We start from the raw sequence: 18,099 nt of genomic DNA, 5'->3' as shown, positions 1-18,099 counted from the left end.
TCCCTATCATTCCACAGTGTGACTTCAGCACCTCCCGTTGCAGACAGGGCCAGGCAACAAATTCTCAGGCAATGCAACATGTTAAGAAGTTCTCCTGCACACACCTCACTGAAATGAACTAGGTGACCACTTTTGACCTGTTTCCCACACTTTTACCTTGAATGGCACCCCAAACCGAGTATTCCTAAAGCTGCTCTGATTTAAATTACCTTGGCAGTGGCCTGAATATGTTAATTTTAGGCAGACCTCAACATACAAGACAAAAGGCAAATCTAAAATGTGAGCATGAAAAAAAACCAAGATTTGCTGCCACCCCAGAAGAGCTATCATTCTTACTGTGAGGTTACCAAGACAGGGTCCTCTTTCCACTTCTCAGAAGAGGGCAGGAGACTCAGGACAACCTGAATCATCTCCTAATTTCATTGGGTAAGCAAGAGCAACATACAAAACTTCAGTATTATCTATAAAATCCATCTGAGGAGCTGGCTATACAGGAGGATGGAGATGTTCAACTAAGGGCCTTAGAGGCTGTGGCTGACAGCTCAGTGTGGGCAGAATGTAGTCCATGAGGTGCCCTCCATATGTTGCTGGCAGGGGCATCCCCTCCCATTTTGACACCTGAGGCAAAACAGGAAGGGTGCTGCTCCTGTCAAATCTTTACTTACGAAGGTCACACAGTGCAGCTTCCAGCAGCATCTCATAGAACTCTCACAAGAACTTGTCAGAAGCCACTGCCACTACTTCTCCTCACTATTCTGATGGTCACTGGGCTCCACCCTGCAGGATTCAGCTGCCCAAGACAGTTGTCTCATTCTGCCTCATGGGCGGGCTGGGCCTGGTTGCTGGGCAATGTGAGCCGAAGCCACTGTGGTCTGTGGTCAGGGGGAGGATGGAAATTGTAGTCCAACATCTGACACCAAACTGTCTACCCCACAAAGTAAGATCTGATCCCTTCCCCTGAGGCCTTTCTCTCTGTTTACCTTTAGTGTGACTGCTCAGGCTGGAGAAGGCAGGAAAGTGGAAGACCTATTTTTCAATTTCATCATACCTCAATGACCTATGACTGCTATCTTCCCATCAAGCCTCATTATGCCTTACTATTATGCCTTACTATTTCCTATTCGACTTCTCTTCAGATTCATAACCCATCTGAGAGGTGTGGTGCATTCTGGGAAATCTGCTCCCACCTTTGACAAAAAGGTGGGCAACGATGGAGACATTGTTCTGATCATTCTCAGCAAAGCATGTGAAGTTCCCTGCATCCTCACGCTGGACTTTCTCAAGCTGGAGGGTTCCGTTTGTGAAGAGAAAGCTCCGGTAATCTTCCATGATGGAGTACATGCCTTCTGTAAGCCTGGAAGTAAGAGCAAGAGGAGGCACATCAAGCGCATGAAAGAGAAAATGCTCTGTTGTCAATATGGTTAGTGTTGCTGTCACTTAAAAACAAAAAAATTCCAGAGGGATTCCTATGATTTTAAGATCTACATCATAGGCAGAAGGTGTCAGTGTTTCGCAGGAGAGATTTCAGTGCATACTGGAACTTCAGTTTTGAGCAATTAAAGTTTGCTATGACAGATTGATGCTAATAATAAAGAACTTACAGCATATATTCACCGTCTCCACACAAATAAGGCATCCTTTTCATTTACAAATAAAAGTTACTACACTTACTCAGTGGCACTCAACCCTAAGCTTTGGCACAGAGAAGATGAGATATATACAAATGGTGCCATAGCTGCTTAGGACAAAGTTACCAAGAAAATGGATTTGATGGATCCAAAGGATTCAAGTTACAAGAAAGGAAATTCCAACTAAACATCAGGAAGGGGAAGAGCTGTTCAACAGTGGAAAGGACTTCCTCAGAAGGTGGTGGACTCTCCTTCCTTGGAGGTTTTTAAGCAGTGGCTGGATGGCCATCTGCCATGGATGCTTTTGTTGAGATTCCTGCATTGCAGGGGGTTGGACTAGATGACTCTTGGGTCCCTTCCAACTCTATGATTCTATGAAATACATCAGCCATAGCAGAGAACTCACCAGTTCACAGTGGGCCGAGGTGCCCCAAAAGTCTCACAGTGCAAGGTGGCTGTCTGGTTCTCCACCACATTGTATACTAACCCATCCGGGGTCAGGATCTCTGCTGGCAGACCTGAATTAAATCAAGCAGAAAGATACGTTTGGGGCATGCACCCTCTAAACAAACAACCAGTTCTGTCTCCTCAGCGAAACTCATCTAGGATTTTGCAAGTATATTGGACCAGCCTCATAATCAGGGTTTTTTTAAGTGAGGGCTGGGGGGGGGGGGCGGGGAGGGTGTTGAGGACATGGGTTTTTTTTTACAGTTTGTATTAAATATTTTATTGTGTCACAAAACAAACAAATAAACAGGGGAAAGTACATATAGTGTCTCCACTTTCAATTCATAGAGTATCTTTCACATTTCGTTTACAGTCGTTTAAAAACATTTCGTTTACAGTCAGGCTTTATTGTTAAAGATATTGTGTGGTTGGGGTAAAAGAGAGAGGAGGGAGATAGAGATAGATCTTTTGCTCTATTGCATAGTGTTTGTGCGGTGTTTTTGTGTCAGCATCACGTGGGCTGGACCTTTATTTATATATTTTTGTTGGCATTGCAAGAGCTTAGAGAGTGCAGAACTTGCTTGGTTGCTGTGTGGTTGGTTGGTTTGTATGTGTGAGCAGGGGCAGGGGGGTTGGGGTTGGGTCAAGTTAGCCATACAAAAATTTATGGGAAAACGCCCTTTGAGAAAAGTTAACCAACAAGCTTAAACTAGCACAGGGAGGGTTGCCATATTTTGAAGAGCAAAAAAGAGGACACATTTGCCGACTTCTACTTTTAAAAAATAGGATGTGTCCATGAAAAAGAGGATGTGTCCTGGAAAAAGAGGACATATGGCAACCCAAACTGGTCACCTTCACCCCGGTGTTGCTCCCCTTCATCACATTTACAGCACAACAAAACAATGACCTATCCCCCTCCCACAGGATACAAACTGGGGAAATTGTAAGTCAAACAGCAAAAAAAAACCAACAACAATTAAACACATTTAGTCATTTAGCATATTAGATCTTTTTGGTAAAGGCTTTTAATGTGTATGTGCATATATGTGTGTGTGTGTGTGTGTGTGTGTGCGCGCGCGTGTTTTGTATATGTATATGTATGTGTGTGTATACATACACATACACACACACACACACACACACACACACACACTTTTTTGTTATATTACTGTTTGGCCGGATGCTAGCCAAGGCTTAACACTCGTTGAGCAGAATGTCCGGAGGTAGGAATAAGTGTACTTCTCTTACGGACAAATGGGGTCAAGTAAGCCTTCATGTTTTCCTTATATCTCCATAAGTAAAAGGGTTTGACTAGGCTCAGGAGTTAGAGGCCCCTGAACCTAATTCCCTCTTCCTGGAGAAACCTCTCTTGGCCTTCCCTCCTCAAGAGGCAAGCAAGATGTGAAGCAGTGACATCTGTGGCAACAAAACACATAGTGGGCTGGGGCTGATGTGCTAGCTAACCCAACACACATCACTAAATGACCCTCCAGGAAAAGTAGCTACTAGAGACTTTAAAGGTAAAGGGACCCCTGACCATTAGGTCCAGTTGGGGCCGACTCTGGGGTTGCGGCGCTCATCTCGCTTTATTGGCCGAGGGAGCCGGCGTACAGCTTCCGGGTCATGTGGCCAGCATGACTAAGCCGCTTCTGGCAAATCAGAGCAGCGCACGGAAACGCCATTTACCTTCCCACCAGAGCGGTACCTATTTATCTACTTGCACTTTGATGTGCTTTCGAACTGCTAGGTTGGCAGGAGCAGGGACCGAGCAACGGGAGCTCACCCCGTTGTCGGGATTCGAACCGCCAACCTTCTGATTGGCAAGTGCTAGGCTCTGTGACTACACTACCTGTGACTACAGACTTTACCTTCTTTTTTTAAAAAAACAACAACCCTGAAAACTGAAATTCAGAGGAGCCTGGAACACCTTCAAGCATTATTTGCAATGTGAGAACGGTGACACTGTTGGCTCCCCCCACCTTGCCGCCCTTTGGAACTGGTCTAGCCCCACACTCATCCAAGAGGAGCAGATAAACTCACGGACAATGAGGATGTACGCATTGGCCAGGAGACTGCCATGCTTATTATGGGCTTCACACTGGATCACAGCTGTGTCATTGGGCTGCACTTGGTTGAGGATCAAAGCTCCTGGCACCACCTTCCTTCTCGGGTCTGGCATCACCTCTGAAACCGAGCAAAAGAGTTTAGGCCCACGAGAGGAAGCATGGCAGCGTGGCATCCCTTTCCCTCACCCACATTCCGCACCTGCCCATTCACTCACCTTCTAGCGGGATCCCATTTATCCTCCACGACACCTCTGGTTTGGGTTGCCCATCAACATCGCAATTCAAGCGCACGTTTTCTCCTGGTGCAAAGATCTCGCTCTCGGGCTCTTTTATCCAGTATGGAGCAGCTGGGAAAAGAAGGCAGAGTGAAAGGGGCGCCTCCCCACCCACAAGCCCCATCTGCAGCCTCACTGCTAACTCCACAGACTCTAATCTCGCCCTCCAGTTCCTACATATCAACTTCTGAAAACTGAAAAGAAATTCAGGATTCCCCCACTCCTGACCTTGAAGCTCTCTCACCCCCACCCCAATTACTGGGGCCACAACAAATGGAAAGCCAAAGTTCAAGCTATTGTCATGCCTGCTTAGGGTTCCTGCTTAGGGTGGCTATTGCAAAGAGCAATATATTTGTGTAATATATTTACTGTCAGGTTTAGCACTTCTCTCACACAAGACGTGGAATGCTGGCAGTTTTACTAGTTGAGGTTTATTAGCAATAACAGGCTTTCAGCAATCCGACTTTCCCAGAACTCATTCCTTACTTCAGGTAGGTAGCCATGTTGGTCTGACACAGTTGAAATATATATATATATATAAAAAATTGTCCAGCAGCACCTTAAAGACCAACTAAGTTTGTTCTTGGTATGAGCTTTCATGTGCATGCATGGTATCTGAAGAAGTCTACGTGCACACTAAAGGTTATACAGTACCAAGAACAAACCTAGTTGGTCTCTAAGGTGCTACTGGGCAATTTTTTAATATATTTCATTCCTCACTGTCAGAGTCAGCTGACTCGACTGGCTTCTGGCCCTTCCCAAGGCCAGATATACACCAGGCCTGCCCCTGCTTCCTGTCAGTCTTTGCTCTAATCACTTGCTCCACCTCCTACTTCTTGGAGACTCAGTTGCAGCCAATTCCTCCTCCTCTGGAGTTGAACCCAACTCCCTCCTACCACCTGCCTCCTGCTCCATCATCTCTGTGCTGCTGCGAAAACTTACAGGCAGCATTCCAGAGCGAGAAGAGCTTCTCTCACTTTCGTTGTGTGAAAGAATCAAGTTCCTATTTTCCTCTGCCTCTTCCTCTCTGCCGGCCATGTCTCTGACATTTACAGTGTTACTGGTCAAGCTGAAGTTCTAACTTCTTACAAATGGTCAGAATTCCACTGATTGTTGGCTTTCCACTCCACATATGCACAGAATATTGATCTGCCTCCCACCCCACCATCCCACACAAAACTGGCTGTCAGTGGCAGGGCAAACCACAGCATGGCAATGGCACACTGCACAGCACCCTGTGACCACTCATTGCCAGGAAGGAGAAGGAAGGAAGGGGCACAAGGCAGCGGCAGGTGGCTCAGTGTTCCTTGCGATATCTAGAGCCACCCTCGCCTTTCTGGAAAAGAATCCTATCCAGGAAACCTTGGCTGGCATGAAGGAGAGACCTCTCAGGACAGTGCAGGATGCCCTTGGGAGCTTTCTGGCCAGGGCTAAGAGTCCTTTCAGGGTGAGAAGTTTGATGGGGCCACAGTGAAGGAGTTGGCCCCCTTTCCCACCTTCTTGTTGCCTATATTAAAGGATTTTCATAGTTAGCAAGGATGCATACAATGCCTCAGTCCTTTCTCACATTCGGTGTGAGACGCTGCTGTCATAGAGGTGGGAGGGAGATTGGGGAGGGCGGGGAGAAAGAGGTGCGGTAGTGATTTTTCATTTCCCCCTCAGTGTACATATGTTCAGAGTTTTTGTGTCAGTGTTGTAAGGATAGCTTCTTTATTTATCTGTTTGTTCTTGTTGGCAGTGTGAGATGTTGGAGAGACCACAGCATGGTTGGTTGCATTTAGCTGATTGCCGTGAGTTTTTTGTGGGGGGTTACCCCACTTTTCTCACAGTTCAGACAACAACAACAAAATCTCCTTCCCACTATTCACTTAAAACAAACAAAACAGACTGCAAAGTCAAGTTTAGCACCATGTCTAGTTTGGTCCCTAAATCAATGGGACCTAAAACCTATGTAATGTGGAGGGCAGGCCCTGGTCCTTTGCTGAATGTCTTCCCCCCACTGAAATCTGAAATGAATGGCTTCTCCTAGGAGAGACCCCCTCACACACACCCCACCAGAGAGTCCTAGTGCCCCGGCTTAGCTGGTGCCCCCTCTTATCCCACCAGCTACGCATGTGTAGTTATGCCTGTGGCTGTGGGCATACCCTCGACCGTCACATAGTAGCTGTGGCGGATCGTGCCGTGGTCGTTGTGAGCAATGCACTGGTATTCCCCATCGTCATCCTCCTCCACGCTTGGGATGCGCAGGGTTTTATTTGAGTTCTCAAGGACTACCCGGTCCGAAAGCTTCAGTCTGTTCATGTGGATCCATTCCACGGTTGGTGTAGGGCTGCCAGAGACAGGAGAGAAAGGGTGAGGGTAAAAAATGGCTAATGACTCTGGTTGGGGGGCCAACTAGCTTTATGGCCAAGACCAAGAACCCTCCAGGTGTTGCTGGGGTTCAACTACCATCGTCTCCATTGGCCCACGCTGACTGGGGCTGATGAGAGAGAGCTAGAGCCCTATAGCATCCGCAGGACCAACAGGAAAGCTGGAAAGAGCCCTGCTACATTGTCCTGTCCCAGATCCTCTCCTCCTCGCTGCCCCATACCGTGTCACTGGCAGTAGTGATGCAGTGGCTGAAAGACAGTGTGGTGTAGTGGCCTGAGTGCTGGACTATGACCTGGGAGAGCAGGGTTCAATTCCCCACTCAGCCATGAAGCTCAGTGAGTGACTTTGGACCAGTCACTTTAACCTGCCTCATAGGGCTGTTGAGAGTTAAAACAGAGAGTGGGAGAACTAAGTATGTCACCTTGAACTTTTCGGAGAAAAGATGGGATCTAATGGTAATAAAAAACAAACATTTAATTGATTAATTTGTTAGATTAATGGCTTAAAAACTTATTGATTGGCTAAATGTATTATTTTAATTAAAAAATTATTTTATTTTAAAAACAAGAACTCATAAAAACTGCCATCTTAGTAGTGAAATCGCCTCTTGTGTAAGAGAGAAGAGGGGAGGTTTCATCTTCTACGATATGGCTGCTATGAAATATTATCTATTTATTTTATAAATATTTTTATACAACTATATAATTAAAATAAAGCAGGAAATGTCTATATACAATAAAAACCACAGGAAAAAATTAAAACCAGAGACCATCTACTAACTATTACGGAAATATGTTTTCTCAGTTGCCTTCACAAGCTTCCAGTTATAAGAACAGGAAGTGCTCTATTTCACTCTGCAGCAGTTTTGGATTGCATCAAGATTCAGTTAGCTCAATTTTGCTTCCAACACAATCAGCAAGACATAACTGTGAAATCCTAGCAATGTCACATATTTTTCTTTCATCTCATTTCATCTTCACAACAAGGAAGTAGCCTAGACTGAGGGATTGTGACTGGCTTCACAGTCATGCAGTAAGATTGACTTGAACCTGAACGCTTTGCCCGTAGGTCAGCATGGCACCACCGTAACGCCCTGGCTCCCCTTCTGACTATGCGCACCAAGCAAGGTTGCTCTTAGTCTTCCTCTCGAAGGTACTCTCTACTCTTTCTGTCATCATCCAGACAATAAATGAAACCATGACTAAGAACGCTGCCAAAGTGCTTCCTGGATCTCCTTGGCTGGCACTTTCCCCTTCTTTATCCTCATCAGCCAGCCTGTGGCTGAAGGGCCGGCTGAGCTGAGAGTCCCCAGAGAAGCCAACTAGGAAGACGTTTCCTTAATCACACAAGAAACACTTTGGATTGTAAGCCAGCCTTTAAGTGCCTTTCCTGCTTCCAAGCCCACAGGATGCAGCCAGGGGGGAGAAAGGAGGCTGCCCACACCTGAGGATGGAGCTGGAGGTCTCTGTTTGCTTGCCAAATCACCAAGGAGGGAAAACTAAAATCCCAAGAGGGTCCCCTCCTCTTCTCCACTTGCAATGTAGGGACTCTGGAGACACATTAAAAAGGAGCTTGCCTGCCCGCCCACCGGCAGGTACGTCTCCCCTACTGAAGCTGCACTAAGGAGAATGGAACCTCAATCCCTTGCCTTCTCTCAACTTCCATATGTACACGCACACAGTCTTAGACCCATCCATACTTCCCTCTCTCAAACATCAAATGTTTCTCTCTTTCTCTCATAGACACACACACACACACAGAGAGAGAGAGAGAGAGAGAGAGAGAGAGAGAGAGAGTCAGATATCTGCTTTAGGCAACCAGAAGGGAAAGATCTGTGAGTGCCCCTAAACCGTGAGTGGTTAAGCTGTCCCTCCAGGTGTTGATGGCTGGGGCTGACCATCAGCCCCAGCCAGCATGACCAATGGTCAGATTAACCACCCCAGCCCTCAACTAACAGAGTAATGGACGAACACCAGGGAAACACTTGAAGAAGATAATAAGGGGTGGGTTTAATGTAGGGATGGGTAACTTGTGGCTCTCCACATAGACACTGCTGGATTACAGTTCCCGTCATCCCTGACCACTGGGCATACTGGCTGTGGCTGAGGAGAGCTGGAATCCAGTAATATCTGGAGGGCCACAGGTTCTGTATCCCTGGGTTGAGAAAGCCAAGAAGTTACACTTCCATGTGATTCATAGTTGCCCCGTGGAACTCACTGCCACAGGAATACTGTGAAGGTAGTTAATTTCAGGTAAAATTAATGTGAATTTAGAGAAATTTATGAAGTATCCTAAGGTACATTCATGGATTTATTTTTTTTAAAAAGCCAAGATATCCAGAGGCTGCAGAATCATGCGACAGCTGATCCACTGGGTGACTGTCTCTGACGGAACTCTTCCCCTTCAAGGATCTTCAAACCTTCCTCTCCCCAACTCTCTCCATGGGCGTTTTGGAGTCCTTTTCGGGTAGAATTTGAGCCCTTTGACAACAGGTATCTCCAAGGCACTTACAGTCCTGCCACAATGCACTCCAGCACCAAGGGCTCCCCCTGCTTCGCCTCGTATGTGTTGGGCATCTTATCCGGTACAATTAGCATTGGCTTCTGGTTCGAGAAACTGTTGGCTGTGGAAGAGAAAGAAGGGAAGGCAACTGGGCAGCAATGGAACCAACAGGGTGCTGAGCCGACTCTGAGCTAATCTGACCTGCTGTGACCCTGTCCCATAGAGCAGTGGCAGCTCCTGCAGAGGCCTAGTTGGTGCAAACTGTGGAAGAGGCAGGAGCAGCACTGCTCTTCAGCAGCAGCACCTTAAGAGTGCAGAATAGGGACCATCTCATTTGTCCCTCTGATCTATCAAGGCAGGCATGCTTGCTGCACCCTTTTAACAGAGCTACTCAGCCACAGACCTTCCATTTGCACATCACACTCAGCCAAACCATGGCTTAGTGCCATCACATAAGCATGCAGGCTCCCAAAGAGGAGATTGGGGCTACCGTGCTCCTCCCCAGTTGTTGTTCTGCTGCAGCAGTAACCAAGGCGTTTGGCTTGACTCTCTCCAGAGTAACCATGAACTATAACCAAGATCTGCCCTGCGGTTTACAGCTTGCAGTTTGTCTGGGAGAGCTAAATCATGAGTCAGGTTCAGATATGGGTGAAGTCAAACCATGGCTTAGTGCAGTGCAGCACTAAGTGCTCTTTTCTTCTGGAGCTCATATGCTTGTGCGTTCACACAAAGCCATGGTTTGGCTTAAATTGACCCTTCTCTCAGTCCCGCCACACTCACAGGCATGCTTGGTAGGGACGTGGGAGAGGGCGTTCTTGATGGTTTCTCCCAGACTTCAGAACTCCTTCCCTAGAGAAGGTAGACTGGCCCCCTCCTTGTTGTCCGGCAAGTGAAGACCTTCTTACTCCAACAGGCTTTTGGGAGGTGACTGCTGGCGCCATGCGCTTTTATTGTAATTATAAAAACAACAACATCAAACTGGGCCAAAGACCAGCCAGAATTAAACTGGAGCTTCACACAGCTGTTGAAGTTGATAAGTGAGGGATTGAAGGCAGGTCAGGGAACCTGCTGCCTTCCTGACATTATTGAACTACAACTCCCATCATCCATGACCATTGGTCAAACTGGCTGGGGCCAATTGGAATTGGAGTCCAACGACATCTAGAGGGCCACAGATTGCCATCTCTGCTGTACTTGCCATAGCCTACTGTTCACCCTGTTATACTTCTCCCTTCCTTAGCCTCAAAACTAATTACCAAGAAACTAACACTTTCTCAGTGTATCTTAGACTGGGTGGACAGAAGATCAGGTGACTGATGGATCCCTGTACCTTTCCACCCCAGAAGGTAGCTGCACTTCAGAAATGCAGGGTATCTGAAGACTTACTGGGGAAAACCTTTAGTTCAATGGGCTCCTTCTGGATGATGATTCGAGGACCTTGGAAATGGGCGTTGCAAATATAGTCAGGGCGGCTGTCCTTCATCTGGACGTTAGCAAAATAGAGATTCCCATCCTGGCCCATGGTGACTCGGTCATCTTTTGTGATATGCTCGATCTCTGGAGGGGAAGGAGAGAGTGGAAATAGCAAAGTGGGGTGAGAAGCCACAGCACAGTAGACTGATTCTTCCACCCCGCCTTATCTCTTGACCCAGCCAACATCGTAGGAGAGAGAGGAATCACACCCCATTTCATTCATTCATTCATTCGTGAATTGATCAGGTGGATCAGACCAAAGGTCTCCCTTCCAACAGTAGCCTGCCATATGCCTCAGTGAAAGTGGATACTGACAGTCCTGTGATCTGCTTACCCCCCAAAAGACCTCAGATCTCCTTCAGGTAGCAGGCCATGGGATCTGAATCCCAGTAATCAGTTCCAAGCAAAACCACCTTGATTAATGCATTGAGCTACACTTTCCTGGACAAAAGTCCATCTCCTAGGGTACTTAGAATGGACTTACATAGAATCAGACCATCTACCCGAATACTGCTTATTCCACGGGTAGGGAACTTGTGGCCTCCAAAAGTTGTGGGACTACAAATCCCATTTTATCCCTGGCCATTGGCAATTCAGGGCTGGGATTGATGGGAGTTGGAGTCCAACATCTAGAGGGCCACAGACTCCCCAGCTCTGATCCGTTCTGACTGGTTGAATCACAGATTGATCCAGGGACTTGCATACATAAAAGGCAGGTATAATGTGATCCCCACCCCCCATTTTTGTTTTCAATTTACCTCTTGTATGTTGCATAGAGGTATTTGTTAAGAAGCCACTAATAAATATGTAATATTTATTTGTAATAAATAGACATAGAAAAATACATAAATATAAAGGCATGTGTCCCAACATTATACTATCCGACAATGAGCCTAGAACCCAAGCCTCTTCCCTCCTGAGTTGAGTAGCCTAACTGCTCACCCTAAGCAGCAGGCCAACTGCTGGCAGACAGTAGTCCCCACCTTGGTCATCTTTGCCACATGATCACACCTGGAAGGGCAACCAGGGATACTCACTATTGTTCAGCCAGTAGATTTTGGGTGGGACAGCACTTTCAGGTGGGTTGCAGGGTAAGACCGTATGGGTCCCTTCCTCCACTGCAATAGGTGCCACCTTCTCCTTTGGCCACTGTGGTGCACCTGGAAAAAGACAGGAAGCAAACGACTTGGATGATGGACTCAAGGGCATCCTGATCAAATTTGCAGATGACACCAAACTGGGAGGGGTGGCTAACACCCCAGAGGACAGGATCACACTTCAAAACGACCTTGACAGATTAGAGAACTGGGCCAAAACAAACAAGATGAATTTGAACAGGGAGAAATGTAAAGTATTGCACTTGGGCAAAAAAAATGAGAGGCACAAATACAAGATGGGGGACACCTGGCTTGAGAGCAGTACATGTGAAAAGGATCTAGGAGTCTTGGTTGACCACAAACTTGACATGAGCCAACAGTGTGACGCGGCAGCTAAAAAAGCCAATGCAATTCTGGGCTGCATCAATAGGAGTATAGCATCTAGATCAAGGGAAGTAATAGTGCCACTGTATTCTGCTCTGGTCAGACCTCACCTGGAGTACTGTGTCCAGTTCTGGGCACCACAGTTCAAGAAGGACACTGACAAACTGGAACGTGTCCAGAGGAGGGCAACCAAAATGGTCAAAGGCCTGGAAACGATGCCTTATGAGGAACGGCTAAGGGAGCTGGGCATGTTTAGCCTGGAGAAGAGGAGGTTAAGGGGTGATATGATAGCCATGTTCAAATATATAAAAGGATGTCACATAGAGGAGGGAGAAAGGTTGTTTTCTGCTGCTCCAGAGAAGCGGACACGGAGCAATGGATCCAAACTACAAGAAAGAAGATTCCACCTAAACATTAGGAAGAACTTCCTGACAGTAAGAGCTGTTCGACAGTGGAATTTGCTGCCAAGGAGTGTGGTGGAGTCTCCTTCTTTGGAGGTCTTTAAGCAGAGGCTTGACAACCATATGTCAGGAGTGCTCTGATGGTGTTTCCTGCTTGGCAGGGGGTTGGACTCGATGGCCCTTGTGGTCTCTTCCAACTCAATGATTCTATGATTCTATGATTCTAAGGAGGAAACTGGGTGAGCAAGGGACAGCAAGTGGGGAAGACTCCAAAGAGATCAGCCGAGAAGCATCGCTTGCAAAGTCCTCTGGGTTCACTTCTTCACACATCCAGTTCCTCTTTGCCTCTTACAGAAGACGTACATCCACAGGTATTTGGGAGGAATTCAGCATCACACTATTCCATTTGTTCCATCAGAACAAACATTTCAGCTTGTGCAATGGAGCCATCTCCCTCCTACCCCCTCCAATGCTGCTCTGGGGGTTTCTGCTTGGAGGAGTGTGGTGTGAATGGGGGTAGGAAGCAGGGAGAGTCTCATTGTACTAGTGGGACTTGTCCTGGTTCCTGCTAGCACACCTGCTTAGATGAACCTGGCCCTCTGAATATTATTCAGTGACTGGAAATGCCTCGCAGGGAACGGGCAGGAGATATGCAGCCCAGAGCACACAGCACTAAAACGGGGGGGGGGGGGGTCCTGCTCTGTATCCTCAAAATATCCATGTGGAAACAAGGGTGGAGACACCTTGAGAAATGTAATTCAATAAGAGCAACAGAAGTGATTAAAAAGAAAGAGGGTCTTGAGCGAAAATTTTCTAGGACTGGAGGAAGAGTGCTGTCCTAGAAGTGATTTGTGCTGCAAAAGAGGCAGAGGTGCTTTTATTAAAAAGGACCTTGGACTGAGGGCGAAATGGGCTCGGGTTGCTTTATCCATAATGCACCACCCCCTCCCAAAAAAACCCCATCCTTCTTTCCTAGGGAGAGGGAATAAGATTGCCACCTACTATACTGCCTTGATCAGTGATGTGTGCAGATCCTCTTATTGCACTGGCTGCTGAAGTTCAGCATTAGGTGGGCAGAGATTCATTCATCAAGTCCTGAATATCTGCAGTCTCTCACTTGTGCTATTGGGGAGGGGAGGGATTTTCCAATCCGCCCAACGTACACATACACTGATGCACAGAACAGCTCCAGCATGTGTTTTATGAAAGCAGATGCATAACAAGGCATGATGGTGTTTGGCCTTGCCTACTCACAAGTAGCAGCTAATGAAGTAGAGCTAAAGGAGGGAAACACTGCTGCAATGCCCCAGAAGAGGGCAGGGATGGCAGAATCTGCCAGAAGAGGAGGAGGGGGGTCCCCGGAGAGGAGGGGGAGAGAGTTCAGGCAGTGATGGGGAAGAGGGTCGCTGTGCACTTGCAAGCGCAGGCTTCTCACTTGGGACAAGTACCGTGCAACTTTAAAAGTAGAATGGGAGGGGGGTCTCAAGGGCTGGGACAACATCTTTGGTTATGCCCAGCCATGGATCCTGGAACTCTGCTTATGAACCCATGAACTGTGCCTCCTATACTGCACATCAGTTGAGGCTGAGGCTGTGTGCTGATTTTATCAATAAAGCTATTGGGATTTCCCAAGCCAAGAATCTGAGGGGCTTTCATATGAGGGTGGAAGCCAGGGCACATTGAAGAATGTAGGGGAGCATGGATTTACCTGGCCTCTGAGGTTGTGGCTTGTGTAAGGCCTGTGATTTGACCTTCCTGGCTCATAGTTCACTCTCAAAAACCACTGAATTCACAACAAAAGCAGCAATAATAATATGCAGTAAAGGGCAAGTGGATTTTCTTTTGGGATTTTTAGTAAAGGTAAAGGAAAAACAATCAGAAGGTTCCAGTTCTGGAATACAGAAGAGAATGTTAACAGACTGTAAAATTTCCCTTCCTCTTAAAAATTTGTCACCGCCACCATTAAAAAGAAAAAAGGCCCATTTTTGGTGTCAGTTCTCTTTTGTGGTTACAGTCAGGATCAATAATGTGTCTCCTCTCCCCACCGCACCCCCACCCCGCTTCCCCCCACACTTTTGTTTTAACTCCTTCCTTGGCAGGCATGGGGAGGGCGAGGCCAAGCCAGAGGGTGGGGGAGGGGCCCACAGAGGTGCTGATGGAGAGGACTGGCAATTACATCACCCCGACACCATGAATCCATGGCAACGGTTTCCATGGAAACAAGAACAACTGGCTGCACTCCAGGGAGTCCAGGCAGGTAAAAGGGGAGGTGGGAGGGGGAAGAAGCCGGGGATATACATTTATTGTGAGGGGGAGGGGAGAAATTTATTACTCAGATAACTGGCGGGGGGGTGCGCGTGTATGGCAGCATACATGAGTGTGTGCGTATGCGCAGAGCTGCAGTCGCAGTCATTGTGTGGCAGAAATGAGCAACATCAGCCAAGCCTGGGCCAGGCATAGGGTGGGTGTGCATGGTGTGCAGCTGAAGGTGTGATGTGGGGCAGGACTGGTGGACGTTCCCATGCAAGGGGGTAGGGTGGGGCTGAAGCAGGGACACCATGCTGGGCGAGACTGAGGGGCACCGAGCGAGGGTGGGTGGGCACTCACTCTCAGCTATAATTTGGCTTTCGGAGCTCATGGCAGTGCCCAGAATGTTGCTGGCATAACACCGATATCTCCCGTGGAACTTGGTAGGCGTATTCCCATTGTTTGTCGTGATGTTCAGGGTCCCTCTGCCGTTCCATTGCGTCATCCCCAGCACCTGCTCAGGATCAAATTCACGCCCATCCCTGGTCCACCGGAACCTGCCAAGTAGAGAAGGTGCATCAGGAATGAAAGGGAGACCATGCTGGACACAAGAGGCTGCTGCACAGATCAGGAATGCAGCGGGCATCTCTTTAGGCAGGAATTTGGGAGATACACATGGGAGGGAGCTGGAATCATTTTCACAGAAAGATCACTTCTAAGGCTTGCGGCTGGCAGGAAAGCCTTCTAGAGAGGGAGATATATGCAGAAAATTTGGGGTGCAATGCAACAGGGCCGGAGGGAGGGTGTTTCTTTTAGGAGATGGTCAGGGATGAGCCCATGTAAAACCAGTATGCACCAGTAGGGGGAGGTGAGACTGGGGAAGCAATGGTGGGAATGGATGGTTATGGGAATGGAAGGCAGGGGGACAATAATTTCTCTCATATTCACAAGAGCTGAGCTGAAGGCAAGGAAGCAGATTAGGAGCTGAGCAAAGGTCAGAGGAAGGTGAGGAACATTATTGGAGCAGCATAAGAGGGAATAAAAGAGATATTAGGAACAGAGTGGAGCTGCGCTTAGAGCACTGTGCAATATCCAGTCTCATAAGCACTGGAGAGACCAGATCCTACGGTCGGAGGTGGAAACCCAGGGCTGAATGCGTTCTGACTTAGAAATAGCCAAGTATGGTGCTCAAAAATGCAATTCCTAGGAACAGAATTTCTACAAATATACACTCTTATGCATACATCATTTCTATTTTAATTCTTTATTAGGAATTTGAGTCTTGGCAAAATTTGGAATTTTGTTTTTTTATTCAGAACACTGTAGCTCAGAGGGTTGAGGGTATATGTCAATTACACTTTCTCTCATTTTCTCATTTTTTCTAAACCTAAGTTTAGCTTGCCAAATTTACACATAAATGAGCAGGGTGGTATTCTTTAAAAAAAACATTCTTATGAATATTTGACAGCATTGTAGTGCTCCTTTTCCTAAAATACACATTTCTGCAAGCAATTTCCACTGATATGTTGCATGTCTGTATGTTATTTTATATATCCATTTTTATGCACACCTTTTCCCCAATATGTACACTTTTTTGTTGGAGAACTGCAACTCAAAATTCAGATACATATGAATTTTGAAGGAATTTCAGTTCATTTGTTGTTTCAGGAAATGTAAATTTGGCAAATTTGCAAACATGCAAACTAAACTGAATTCCCCACCCCCACCCCTAGCAAGTATAGAAGATCTGATATCTGCAAGCGTGTGACCAAAAGTATAATTGTTTACATGGCTAGCAATTCAGCAGTCAAGATCAAATATTGTACCTTTTGAAGAACACTGAGAAACACAGAGCAAAATGCATACATACTGTATCTACTCAGACATAAGTACTGTTGAGTTCACTAGGTGACTAGGGCTTACTCCCTAGTAAATGCATATGGGACTGCAGCCTTAGACTGCTGCAAAATACAATGGTTAGATTTGCTGGTTAGCACTAGCCACTGAGACCACATCTTGCTAGTATTCAGACAGCTGCAATGGTTCCCTATCAATTTCTGGGACAACCAAAAGTGTTCTTTTTAAACCTTTAAGGCCCTTCTTAGCTTAGTTAGAATTGAGGTATACAAAAGCCTGCCTATTTCTGTATGAATACGCCTGAGTATTAAAAACATTCTCTGAGGTTCCTTTCTGGCTGCATCCCCCCCCCCCCCGCCCCAAGAAAACACACACAGAGTGCGTGAATAATAGAGAGGAAAGTAGGTGAGCTCTTAATGAAATCCCCACCCCCTGACTGCTCCCTAATTTTAGCCCCCCCAAAAAATAAAATTCCCCTGATAGCTTTCTAGAAACAGTAGCTAAGTGGCTTGCCTAAGGCCACCTAGTGACTTCTTAGTGCAGAGTGGAGAGAGACCTGAATCAGGGACTCTGGCTCACAGCCCAATCTTGAAGTCTCTACACAAAAGGTGCAAATTAAAAACACAAAATTGCAAAGCAATCCAAACATCTAGCTTGCAGGCTTCCCAAATTATTCCCTACTTTGCCTCCTGCCTCCTTATAATCAATCAATGCAGGGGGCAAGGGGGGCAGCAGTTCATCCATGTCTCTGTATCCTGGGCGACTGGAGGCAGGGATGACTTGGGGTCAGCTCCTCTGCAGGAGCTCCCCACCGTGTTTCCTTCCCAGTGTAAGATGCAGCAGGCATCAAGCAAAGGAGGAAAATGTGCCTCAGAGCTAAACTCAGAGTGACTCGGAAGATCTGAAATCAGATCTCCTGACATCTTTGACTTGGTTTAAAACCAGCGCTGGTAGTGATGGGGGCGGGGGGGGGGCAAAATGAGGATGAAGACGCAGTGCTGGGACCTAACCTTTTCTTCCCGTGCTGAATCCTCAGCCCTGAACCTATGATTATCACAGCAACACAAGCGCCTGTCTTGTCTCTAAGAGCCGCCTGAGAAGGGGGAGCAATTTCAACCAGGGAAGCATCCTGGATGGAAAAGGTTCGCTCTCCCCTCCCCTCCCCCAGCAACACAACACAGCACCAGTCCAATCTGACCCCCGACTCCTCTCCCCACCATGACTGCTTTTCAAAAACAGAAAGAGAAATGATTAGATCCAGTGACAGATCTTCCACATCCTATCTGGTAAGGTCACATTCACACCATAAATTTAAAGCACATTAAATTCGCATGGCTTCCCCCAAAGAATCC

General features: G+C 47.0%; 1 protein-coding gene across 10 annotated transcripts in view; it reads right to left on the bottom strand.

Moving 5' to 3' along the window:
• L1CAM (L1 cell adhesion molecule) overlaps positions 1-18,099 on the bottom strand; it is a 96,800-nt gene that overhangs the window by 37,460 nt on the left and 41,241 nt on the right. For all 10 annotated transcript variants that reach the window (XM_080987417.1, XM_080987420.1, XM_080987421.1 and 7 more), the window contains 9 exons: positions 15,251-15,447; positions 11,799-11,921; positions 10,675-10,845; positions 9,298-9,409; positions 6,561-6,745; positions 4,357-4,488; positions 4,116-4,259; positions 2,035-2,146; positions 1,188-1,354 (listed from right to left, as the gene is read on the bottom strand). In XM_080987417.1, coding sequence (XP_080843543.1) covers positions 1,188-1,354; positions 2,035-2,146; positions 4,116-4,259; positions 4,357-4,488; positions 6,561-6,745; positions 9,298-9,409; positions 10,675-10,845; positions 11,799-11,921; positions 15,251-15,447 — 1,343 coding nt within the window. The remainder of the gene's footprint in view (positions 1-1,187; positions 1,355-2,034; positions 2,147-4,115; positions 4,260-4,356; positions 4,489-6,560; positions 6,746-9,297; positions 9,410-10,674; positions 10,846-11,798; positions 11,922-15,250; positions 15,448-18,099) is intronic.

Source organism: Podarcis pityusensis (assembly GCF_964106645.2).
Source record: "Podarcis pityusensis genome assembly, chromosome: 17".
In the NCBI taxonomy this organism is placed as follows: Eukaryota; Metazoa; Chordata; class Lepidosauria; order Squamata; family Lacertidae; genus Podarcis; species Podarcis pityusensis.
This window is presented reverse-complemented; position numbering and strand designations above follow the sequence as displayed.